General features: G+C 28.9%; 1 protein-coding gene across 50 annotated transcripts in view; it reads right to left on the bottom strand.

Moving 5' to 3' along the window:
• Positions 1-13,285, bottom strand: part of LOC123272832 (Down syndrome cell adhesion molecule-like protein Dscam2) — a 75,367-nt gene that overhangs the window by 47,567 nt on the left and 14,515 nt on the right. For 23 of the 50 annotated variants that reach the window (XM_044739911.1, XM_044740038.1, XM_044739898.1 and 20 more), the window contains exons 3-5: positions 12,086-12,267; positions 11,572-11,710; positions 4,559-4,738 (exon numbers count right to left, since the gene is read on the bottom strand). In XM_044739911.1, the coding sequence (XP_044595846.1) occupies positions 4,559-4,738; positions 11,572-11,710; positions 12,086-12,267 (501 nt within the window). Of the gene's footprint in view, positions 1-1,429; positions 1,592-3,513; positions 3,679-4,558; positions 4,739-4,985; positions 5,148-5,379; positions 5,542-9,396; positions 9,559-11,571; positions 11,711-12,085; positions 12,268-13,285 lie in introns of all 50 variants that reach the window. The other 27 variants (XM_044740155.1, XM_044740200.1, XM_044740146.1 and 24 more) reach the window with 5 other exon arrangements.

The raw sequence follows: 13,285 nt of genomic DNA, 5'->3' as shown, positions 1-13,285 counted from the left end.
AAATCTTATAAAACTATTTAATCTTGACACCAAAAACTTGAACTTAACGTTGATTCAATATTAATATAAGTTCATAAAAGTTTATCTTATTATTTTTAAGTTTATTGTTTCTGACAAAGTTTGCGGATAACTTTACACTCTACAAGATTGCATAGAAACTTAGCAACGTACATTAGTTTCTGAATTAAAAATCAATGAACCAAATATTTAAATTTGATTACATCAAGCAAAGTGTTACTTAATTAAATGCAGCACAAGTAATTTGACTTATAAACATTAATTCATCGAAATAGTAACGATAAAAAAAACAAGAATTGTGGATTGATTTCATTGATATAAAAGTAACTGTTGATTGTTATTTCTTGCATGCATAAGTCAGTTGGAAGCGGCACTCAATGTTTATGAGAAATAAAATAAACTTACAACTGAGATAAAGTAAATGTTTTTTTTATTAGAAGACAATCTTTTTATTTTTATTTTATCAATAAGTGCCACTCACAACCGATACTACTCAACTCAACAATAAGTGTTAAAAATAAATGATGATTGATAAGAGAAGATTTATTTTTTAATTTATGCAGGAACAAAAGCAATGAAAGGGAAAAAGGTGGAAATGGTTTTGGAACAGCGCGAGCAGCGGCAGTCAACGTCTTACGAAAATATGCGATTAATTTAATTGTTAATTAATTAACTAAAAGTTCATTATCGATTTATGTGCGCAAAGTTCATCACGTGACGGACGGCCGAATCGAATTTATTATCTCAGTTTTTCATAGAGTTTTTATGATAATAATAATTATTATTTTTACTTACTAATTGAATAAATTTATGTAATTAAAATTACAAATTTTTCAGTTTTTTATATCATAAACTAAAAAATCAATAATCGATTCCATCTTACAATATCAGAGGGTAAAAAAAAGAATCTAAAGTTCCATTTGAAAAGCTTCTGATCGATCGGAACGCGAGCAGAGTCTCTGGCTCTGACAAGTCATCTTACCAAGTATTCATTTTACTCGTGTTTTTTCTTTCTCTCTTAAGCTCATCCCGTTTCATTTCGGTCTGCTCGATCGGCTTAGTAACACCCACACGAAAGTAAAACCTTAAAGACCGGACGCTCTTCAAAATAAAAAAAAAATAAAGTCTCTCACAAAAGAAAGCTCGATAGAAATAAAAGTAACAGCTCTTATCTAGTCTCGATTGTAATGAATTATAAATAATAAATAAAAATAAAGAGACAAGTGTGTAATACAATAACTCTTCTAATGCGTAAATAAATATAATAATGTCTATCATTATCACAACAGTCACGAACGGAAATTGAGACAATACGCGATGCATAATGATAATGACAATAACAATAATACATAATAATAATAATAATATATAAATAAATAATAAAAATGTCTTGTATTGAATATTTTGATACCGTAATCAGACTTCGGATATATTTCCGTGGTCTCGTCCTCGACCCAAGAATCGACCTCTACAAATTCAGCAACAAAGCTTGGAATGTGACACTTGATTATAGCAGCATTGCCCCGTAAAACGTGCTCATCCATCACGTTCACTGCGTACCGCTGCCCGACCACTGTAACCAGACACCATTTTCCCTTTTTTTACAACATTCGATCAGGGTATGATGTTATGGTCTGTGAAATCACGGTCAGACATAGCCATCGCGTACTCTGTACTAGTGATACCATTTTCAAAGTAAAAGCTGTTTCAACATGATATTATCATCATCATTATCATCATCATCATAAAAAAATACCCTCATATTCAGTCAGAACACTGATAGGAAAACTATCTTGATCCAGAAAATTATTTTGAAGAAAACCAGTTGTCTTGCTTCAAGAATTTTTGTTTTGAATCTCATCACCTTGGCATGAGAGACCACAATCTTTGATCAATAACTATTCTGGTATATTACAATCTGAGGCATTGATTTTATCTATTTAGCTTTTCGCCTTAAAATTTTACTATTTACTATAGCACGCGCGGTAGAGAAGTATAATAAGAATATAAGAATTTCCAAAAATTTGATATGAATACATTTTTAAACTACAGCAATGTCAATGTCCATGAAGTGAGGTTAAAATCAGTGAAAAAATACTCACTCTAACGATATTAATTCTCGGATTTTACTCACACAAGCTCGCGATGCGCTGTAATTCGCGCTCTCCCCACTAATCACACACGGAGACGTCTTAAGACTCCCAGACGCTTAAGGATTAATATATCGTGAAATTACATTGTCCATTCAAAAGCTAAAACTTACTGCACTGTGCCAAACTGTAATTTGAACAGTTTTGTTTGCGAAATGCCAAGTTACTAATTAAAAACATAGTAAATGTTCAATGAACTGTCAATTATTCCCGTTTTCTGTTTTCCGTGTAAGTAGGTAGTATTTTGAACCAACGTAACCGCGTATTTTAATTTTCGAGGAAGAAATTCTTGAACAAAGAATATTTAAAAATAATCAAATGCTTCGTAAGAGTAAAATGTTCTTCCAGAATTTTGATTTTTTGATTCAAGAATTAATTTTTGAATATCTTGAAACGAAACTAAAATTTTGTCAAAAATAGTTTTCTTGAATCAAGTAGTTCTTTTTCTTTTCAGTGTATAATTCCTACCGTACGACATTTGCTCATCATCTGCCCGATAATTTCCCCCGGCGGAATCTATCCAACCATCTACATCAACATGATCAGCGACGAATGACGGTACCTGACACTTGAATATCGCAGCGTTACCACGAATCGCAAAGACATCATACACTTGTACTTCAAAGTATTGAGAGACAACTGAAAGTTGAGTAATTAAATTTTACATAATTAAGGTACGTAGTTAGTACATTTTCATCACACTAATGATAAAAGTTGGGTATAATTGCCCTAAAATCTTTTATAAGTATCGAAGACGCACACTGGAATAATTTAATGACCAATTAATAGTAGTAATAATAAAACTCATTGACTACCGCTGATTACGCTTTACACACTCACGCTGTGAAAATAATTATTCATTCGACTGCAAAACTTTTATTATTATATTTTTCTCTAATTTTTCTATCGTACCCTCCTCTTCCCGAGAGTCAGTCGAATAAGAAGTGCCATCATCAGCAATCCACTCAATAACGTCTACGAAATCTCCAACGAAACTTGGCACAAGACACTTTAATGTTGCTGTGTTACCACGCAAAACAAACTCGTCAATCACTCGAGACTCGTAAAACTGCTGAACGACTGAAAAAATTTTTAATGAAAAGAGTCGTAATAATGAATCATAAATCATCAATAACAAATAATAAATGCTTTTACGTAAGACGTTGATGTCGATGCCCGGCTAATTATTATGTCATCGCCGGTTAATTATTGCGATACAAACAAAAAAAAAGTATTCCAATCAAATATAGTTTAACAATAAAGTAACAGCAGTTGAGATAAGAGGTTAATTGGTACTTGTTACAGTGTTTGATCAAGAATTCATGACACGATAGCTTCGATTTACCATAATCTTGATCCTCATGTCGATAAATAGTGCCGTCATCAGCTATCCACTGATCCACATAGACAAATTCAGATACGAAACTTGGGATTTTACATTTCATTATTGCACTATTTGCCCGGATAACATACTCGTTCTCGGCCTCCGTCACGAAGAACTGCGAAACGACTGCTCATGTGAGCACAATACTAATTAATTTATGAATTATGTACAAAGTTAACTGCTGCTTGATCATTTTTAATTTGATTAGCTTTTCATTAGCTACTCGGAGGGGTATTATTTTTTGCCTGTTTATGACTAGGAAATTAAAAAATAAGCAGTTAGACTGTTTTTCTTTTCTAAATATATTAAAAATAATTTTGGAAATAACGGGAAAAATAACAAATTTCAATTTTCCATTTGATCAACATGAGATAATTTTTTTTCTTCACTTTGGAATTTTTTAACTCATGAACGAATAGTAATACTAGTAATACCAAGATGTATTCTTATAAAAAATTGAAGACTCTACAAAAAAGGCCTGCAGTATTTTTTTCATAAATCTACTCTCTTAAAAGTTATCTAGTCAAAGTTGAATGTATAAGAAGTTTTTTCACTTTTTTGGCGATTTTATGAGATTGATTAGGAAATTTTGCTCAAAATCATCTTTTTTGAAATTCTGAGAGTATATTAAATAAATTAATTACTATGCAAACATAGTTCTGTTTAAAAAACTTTTTTTAGACTTACGCAGTATTTTTCTCGTTATTTTCAATACAGTAAAAATTTTTTCTTAACTTCGTCAAAAAATTTTGTGCAAAAAATTTTTATATCAAATATTTAACACTTAATTTGATATAATTATGTTAAATCAGCACATGAACTTGTTAAATATTGAACATAATGTTTTACATAAACTTTTTTGACGCGATGACGGACATTTTTTTGCTGTAAATATTTTTAACATGTTAAAAAAAAAAAAAAAAAAAAACAGTCGACTTTTTTAGATAATATAGTAAACATTAAACTAGTGAATTTATGAATTCATGTCTGTGACAAATCGTAATACCCTGGGGAATTTTATCAGTTTGTTGATACTCAGGAACATAAACTTCTCCGTCTTCGCGAATCCAGGCTTCAATGCTTACAAATTCCGCAATGTAACTCGGTATGCTACATTTTAAGATTGCGCTGTTTCCTCTAATGACGTACTCAGTCATTATTTCGGGTTGATAGGTTTGTGCGACAACTGAACAGAACCCATTTATGAACTTTTCATAAATACATGTGTAATATAAAGAACATTCGAAAAATTTATTTGTTTTTTTATTTAAAAACGTTTTAGAGAAATTCGTCGTGGCTGCCACCGCTTTTACGTTCCCTAGATAATTATATTAACAAAGCAATAACGGTATTGTCATTTACAATTTAAATAAAAGCATGGAGAACTAAAGAAAATAATAAAAAATGAACACGTAAGTATGCGGAAGAGATACCATAGTCAGTAGAAGGTTTGTATCTCGAGCCATCGCTTCCCTCCCAAGATTCTACACTCACGAACTCTGCTACGAAACTGGGTATGGTGCACTTTAATATTGCCGCATTTCCACGTATTACATATTCAGAAACTACCTCTGCTTCGTAGTACTGGACCACAACTGTATACATTTTGTAATTTTAAACTTTACTATTTTACTCATTACTCATTACTGTTAAAAGTTCAAACAATAATTTAAAGTTAACTAGAATAAATATTGTTTTATTTATATTGTAAAAAATTCGTTGACGTTGATGCTGCTGCCCTCAATATTCCTCCACTTTCATTTGCGATTTCATATTTTATGTTTTATGACATAAAAAAAATACTATACTGTACTACAAAGTATATACCGTTTTCTTCATTAGGATTAAACGAATTGCCCTGATCATCTTGCCAGCCAACTACTTGAACGAATTCAGAGACAAAGCTCGGTATACTGCACTTGAGAATTGCTGAATTACCACGAATTACGTATTCATTGTTCACTTCAGATTGATAGTACTGGTGAACCACTGCAACCCGTTTAAGTAATATCTGTATGTTAATGCTTACTATTATGTGATTATGAATTAAGTAAACTGATATTATGACTGTAATTAGAATACAGTCCAAACTATTTTGCATATTAATTGCAACGGCGAGTATTATGAGTTCAAAGGAGAAGAATATAATTTAATTAAAACTGTTTTCAAATTCTTACCGCAGTCATTAAATATCTTTTATGACAATATTTTCGATATTTCTTTAATTTTTGTCCACTAATCTCTCTATCTAAAATTTAAATCATATTTTCAACGAATTCTTCTATTGGATTCTTGTGTGAATAAACCATTATTTCAATAGATTTTTCTTTCTATAAGATCTTAGTTGCGGATTTCTTTTTCATACAAATACATAAAATTTTTTGCATGTTGTTCTGATTTTACCTTTATTTATATGAATGAAACTTTTTTAAAACGTTTCTTATGATTCCAGAAATACTTTCAGCTATGTTATATTCAACTTTTTAAATAAATTTTCTTAACTGGTTTATCCAATTTTTCTACATTCTGTTTCTTAAGTTAAAGTTCTATTGGCTATATTTCAAGAAGATCTTTCAAGCTATAAAAGAAAAAAAAAAAAAAAAAACTAAAAGCTTTTATTATACAAATCAGAAAAATTTTGAGTCATTACGTCAAAAAATTTTTTGTTGAATATTTAACACTTTTCTGTGTAAATTCAACATTTTTTCGTGTTAATTCTCTTGAATCAAAACAAAAAAATGTTAAATATTTAACACAAATTTTTTTTAACGCAAAACTTTTTACTACATACTTTTTGTATTTTGCTGGTCAGTTTGTTACTAAGGGTAAATCCCGCCAACTGACTAATCAAGTTAAATTTTTCTTAGAACACTATTTAATACTATTAAAAGTACATATATCATGGTTTTATTCATTTAGTTTTCAAGTATAAGTACTTGAGTTCTAGTTGAAACCATTGCTTCACTACTTGGTCATTTTACGATCTTCCGTAGGGGGATCAAGGTTGTAAGTAAAAAAAAGAATCATAGTAAGTGGGAGTAGCGGAGCTACATTTGTAATATTGTCAGTTAAAATTGAATAATTTGATATTGCCAAAACAGAAAATATTTAATATAAAAATCTAATCATTCAATAATGAATTACTGGAATTTGTTGAACATCGCGATATTAACTATTATTTTTAAAATTGTTTCATTTTAATCATGAATGATTTAAGTAAAACTAATCGGAAAAGCTCACGCAACGATAATTTAATTGTTATCAATTATTTAAGTAATAATATAGAGATAATATAGTTATTATTAAGTATGTCTGAAACCACAAGGAACTTTTTATTTTAATTTAAACAAAAATTCATTCGATTCCTTATTATTTATTACAAATTATTTTTAATCAAAAAATGAATTCGAATAGAACAGCTAGCCATGAATAATTTGTTTTAATATCATAAGTGATGTTTCCATGACCCTATAATCATTATTACGGATCATTAACTTTCTAATACTTTTTAAAAATTCACAAACTTTATTTTAAATTCAATAATCAAAGGCCTTCCGCTCGAAAAGATAGATCTATTAGGCAGCTAATTTTAAATAAATTGCTTTGAGACTCTAAGCACCGGGCAACTTCAGTAACAAATAATTAAATTGCCCTAGAACCTGAGAAATGGGTTAACTCGGTGAATGTTATCAATTACAAGAGCTACGGACCCGTCGCCTTTCACACTTGCAGTTTTTATTGAATAGGAAATAAGATTACCGAGTCCGTCACGGCAGTAGCAAAAAGTTAAAAATAAAATTATGAAAATATACATCAATAATAAAACCAAATAAACCAATTTAAATTAGACGTTGACGACAGCTTCTCGCTTGATAGTTGTATAAAATAAATCGTGCCTTTAATCTGAACAAGGATCGTGGGCAGATTGAATGACATACGTTATTATATTATATATGTTGAGCTTATTCTCATATCGTCCTTTTATTCATTCCTTTTCTACCAATTCACATTTCATCTCATTCATTTCTTAATATCTAAGATCTTACATCATATAATGATACTATTAATGACGATAATGATAAAGTTTATAAAATTGGCATGATACCACTTAGTCAATGTACACATATACAAAGATAATAATACACGCCAATTATTTCAACCGGTATACCACGGACGTAGAAATAACGAGCTGGGAACGACACTAATGTTAACGAGACGCTTAACACGAGACACACATACTGTTGCAGAGGATTAAATATTATAAGAGCTTGGATAAACGAATAAGTAAATAAAGCAAGAATAAAACTCATGTCCTTTGTTAGTTGTGTCTTTGTCTCTTGCAGCTTTTTTACAAACAATTTGAACAAGTTTTTTTAACGAAGTTTTCAAAGTTCAGTGACATGTTGAATTAGTTTCAAAACCTAGCTCGTTAAATAATGAAAAAAACTATTGAAACTTTTTAAATAATAATTTTAATAACGTTTAACTAAATTTTGGAAAAAAAAATTTTCAAATTACTATCTACCCTCATAAAACCATATTAACTTTACTTTTCTCATAAAGGAAGTAAAAGCACCAATTATTGACACCCTATTTTATTTTAAATCATTTTATTTACAATATTAACAACAATCGTGTATTTTTTATTCAATCGGTATAATTTAAAATTGAAAGAAAAATTAATAGTTAAGAAAAATATATAATATTCATTGATTAAAATAATAAAGTTTACTCTAGTATTCTGAAACAATTCGTCAGCGTGAAATATATTAACTACTTCGGTTGAGTAAGCACTCAAATTAAGAGCTGATTTTTAATTATTTTATAAACTAATTGTATTAAAATTTTGTTTTAATAAATAAATTAAGTATTAAAACTTAGCAATATCAGATATTTACAATCAATTGAACGGATATTAATTATAAAATAATCGATGTCAATCATTGGTACATTAAATTTAGGCTGAATCTCTTCTTAACAGGTGAGTTTAGACGGCACTGTTATTTTATTTAAATTTTATTATGAAATATAAAATAAAAATTAGATCATTTGAACCCATATCCTTAACTTAAATGTTAAGGGCTCTATTTAGTCAAATTATCAATTCAAAATGAATTTCCATTAATTTTTAACTGATCTATTTTAATTCATAAAAGCTGTATTTTTTTGTAATAACTAAAAAAAATATTATAGATGGGAAGCTGACAATGTAATCTACTTGAAACCATTTCCTAAACACGCTAAATTCTATGATATAGTTTTTATCAGTCCGCCTGGTATTAAGGTAGTACTACCGTTACCACAAGAGTCAAATCCCAAAATCTAACCTTATTTGATTAACGTAGTAGATTTCCCTATACTAAATCACGTTGGAGAAAGAGAGACAGAGATAAACTTTGAATGTTTTTTATTAATAAATATTCTCATATGCTTGGAAACTATACTGATTGTTATTAAATATGTTCTAGATGTTATTTTCTCTCGTTGTCTTAATTTTTATAAGAATCTGAACGTCTAGTTTTGTGAAATAAAATAAAGTCTTTGATTTCCCATAAGGATCAATGGTTAAGGCAAAAATATGTAAATATTAATATCTTTTTTTCAGGACTTGCCAGGCTTCCAAAAATTTGACTACTTAATTATGATATTATAAAGTACCAATATGCCAAATTTCATAAAATTCTGAACGTCAATTCTAAAACCGGTAGTACTACCTTAATACAGCAGATAACACTTATGATTCATACAAATTAAATATAACGTATGCAAACAATTTGCCCAAGATATTAAATTTATGGTCATTAATTTAACACAGTTTCGTTCTAATCCGGCAACTAAGTATACCGTAATCATCTCCAGGAACAAATTCCTCGCCCTGATCCGTATGCCAGGATAGAATTTTCACAAAATCAGCAACAAATGATGGAATAACGCACTTGAGAATTGCACTATTTCCACGGATTGCGTACTCCTTGTTCACGTCAGTATCGTAGTATTGCGCCACCACTGTTTTATTGATAATAAAAATGAATACGCATAACAAATAATATCTAATTCATAACAAATAGGCACGATAATAAAATGCAAGCATAAATTTTTGTGTTTAAAAATTTCGATTACTATATTATTTATTTATTTAATTACAATTAAAGGACTGTCGGATGTCAACTATTTATCGATAAGCTTGGAACTATTCAACTACAAATAATATTTTATGACTCATGATTCATGATTCCTGATAAGCTAACTCTTTTTTGAATGTATCGATAAATTGTATGTTAATTGTTTTAAATTTAAAGATAACGAGGAATTCGATTTATTAATTCAGTACATCAGCGACAATCGACAAGTTAAATTTCCCCGATATTCATTAACGTAATTAAAAACTTTAGTAAATTTGTTCTAAAACTCATTACAACGGAAGTATAAAATGAAAATTAAACTTTTAATAATATAATTACAAATAACTACTGGAACTAATACAATAAGAGAACGACGATAGCGGTGGCGGCGCAATGATAACCTTTTTATTAATTGAGTTATTAAATTATTGAGATAGTAATAATAAAAAGATAAAAAATTTTTAATTCATAGTGACCATAAAATATTTGAGGAATTTAATTTTCTTTAAAATCTACAAGTATTATTACTATGTAATATGTAATCTGTATTCTTTTTTAATATCAATGGTTAATTAATAACGACGCCATTGTTTATATTTTATTCAAAAATTTAAAGTTATTATTTCTCGAGTTTGAACGAAATAATTTAAATGACGCTTTTCTCAATAGAAAGTGAAGTACAGCTTGCATACTTGACAAGTCTTTGCTGCAATATCGGGACTTCCGGCATGTACGCACACACAAATTATGTGTCTGAGCACGACGGAAGTATCCCGATTACAATGAAGAAACACTTATCCTGTAAAAATGGAATTATTTATACCTGACGTATTCTCTTATGGATAATATATTTCTTCTGGGAATCAATATTACGTAAAAGTATGTACTGATAAATTCATGTTCCGCGAGAAAATTTATATTTAATAGTAAAGTTACTGAAATGGCTTACAAACCTATTTTTAACTAAGATAATTATTTTTACATCGAAAACTCTTTTTTAAAATAAATATAAATAGATCAGTAACTCTACTCTCGAAGCTGAAATATCTTCTTTGGAACTAATATAATTTAATTTTTCATGAACAAAGAATATTGGTAAAAGCAAAATAACTTTGTTAAAAATTTAATGGAGAATAGAGTACACTTTTGATTAAAAATAATTATTTTTCATTTTATTCAAAAATCAAAAAAATTTCAGCAGACTTTAAAAATAACAATTCAACTTAATAAAATTTTGTACAGTATAACTTAGTTATAATTAATTTGTAGCGATTTAAGATATTGAATCTAACAATTTTATTTCAATTTCATCAAATTGTATAAAATGCAAATAGCTGTAATTAAGTCGTTATAATTGTGTCTACGAAAAAATATTTCTGAAAATTTATGAATTCTTTTTTTACTTCAATGAAATTATATATAGTCATATTTTCCGTAATCATAAATTTAGTAAAATAAATCCTCGAATTTAAATATAATATACGGTAGTTAAGACGCCTAATTAATGTCTTGTAATTTTCGAATTTTATGTAAACCTATCTTAAGTAAGTAAACACTGATCTTTCATCTAACATGAGTCTTAATAACACTCTAAGCTAACGTTTGACACCAAGAGACACCAGTAATTTTTTTGCAAAATAAAAAATCTTTTTCGTCTAAATATATCATTTTAAAAATTTTTCAAAAAATCTTAGCTCAAATAATTTAAAAAGTTGTAAGCCTTTAGGAATTTTCTTAATTCTCAAGTAAATCTTTCTTATTTTTATCTCCATTATGAAAACTAAAACCCCAACATGTTGAACAAATTTACAACCGATTTAAGAGAATACGCCTGTATTATAACTTACAATAATCCTAAAAATAATAATAATGATAACAATTCTCTAAAAAATCTTACCGGCGCGAACATTAACGTCTCGGCTATGAACCGATCCAGCAGGTGAAGTAGCAAGACAACTATAAACTTGAGCATGAACCTCTTGGCGATAATCTTCAGCTCGGAATGGTGGAAATACCAAGTTTCCATTAGGCAACACCTGCAAGCAATAAAGTATATAAGTACATTGTCGTATGTATCTCATCAGCTCAACCAAATGTTAATAAATAGCGGCTTAAGGCTGAGGCTGTATATCAACAACCGACCACCAAGAGATGCTAAGTGTCGACAGTCACTTGAACTACAACACCGCATTTTCTTTCCGGGTTGACGACCCGGCCGAGATTCTCACCACTGATTTATAAGCCGATCCATTAAAATTCATGTTATTAAAATCAACCACTTTATACCCTTACTCTTTATTTGCGGTGTATAATATAATTAAAAAAAAAAAAAATAAATAAACCCAGTAATTTTACACCTTTATTCAATCATCCAATTAATAAATCTAGTTAGTTTTAATTGATAAAATCACCTGTCGCAATCCGGGAACATCTCCTACAGCAGTACCGTCAGCACGAACCCAGATAATATCTGGTTGTGGATTTCCTCTCGCTTGACATTCAACCTCTGCTCCAGTTCCATTAGAAAAGTCCACACGGTTTGGAGGCTCCTTCACAAACACAGGTCCCATTAGTTCGTCCTCCGCCAGTACCACTGCAAATAATGAAAAAACTATTATCAATTTATAGAGATAAAGGTAACGGATCATCCATGTTTAATATCTGACCTAATCAATCTACTTTTAGGTCATATTTGATCGATAGTATTTTATGTATGCATATACAGTTATATGAATTATTATTATTATTATTATTATATATTATACAATTTGTTTTGTTGCTTTCGATGTTATTTATTCAATTCAGAAGTACAGAACTAAAATAAGACCTGCTACGTCCATAACATTATGAAAAAATGAAATTTTTATTAACTATATTTTATTAAGTATCCAATAAACAAGTCTTTTGTCTCAAGTTTCACATTTACAATTTATAGTACTTTTAAATTATTCGGTAGTAAATCTAAACATTTTATTACAATGTAATAAGTCCGTTTGCTACATTAATTTTTATGAGCTCTACCAAGCGACATAATCAAAAGCTAACTTTAGCAGCATATTCTATACTTGGTCTTCATAATCAATAACCTTTGTTAATCTTCGCGGTATATTATAGTTAGAATTTTCACTATTAATCTTTAAAATTGGCTGTAAATACTTGCTGTGATCTATCGTAGGGCGGAAAATTTTAGATTTTTTAAAAACCATGGGAACAGATTTGAACATAAGAATTTGATTGAGGTGTATAAATGTTTAGCTTTACAGTCACATTATTTTTCAGAAATAAAAAAGATAAAATTTTTTTATCAATTTGTTTGGTTTTCATATTCGTTAAGAAGAAAAATATGATACTCTAAAATTTCAAATTCTTTAAAAAATGATACTTGAAAAATTTTAATGAGAAACGCCGCGATAAAGAATTTAAAAAAATGGCTAATAACTTAATTTATCGATTTTTTATATGACCGAGAAACCAGATGACTAAAATTAAACGATCAAATGATTGAGAATAGTAATGATTTATCATTGTAGTAACAATGATTTTACTGTTTTTGATGAACTACAGAAAACTAGTAAAAAAATTGAACTTTAAAAATTTTTTGCATTTAAAAT

Source organism: Cotesia glomerata, linkage group LG1 (genome assembly GCF_020080835.1).
Source record: "Cotesia glomerata isolate CgM1 linkage group LG1, MPM_Cglom_v2.3, whole genome shotgun sequence".
Lineage (NCBI taxonomy): Eukaryota > Metazoa > Arthropoda > Insecta > Hymenoptera > Braconidae > Cotesia > Cotesia glomerata.
This window is presented reverse-complemented; position numbering and strand designations above follow the sequence as displayed.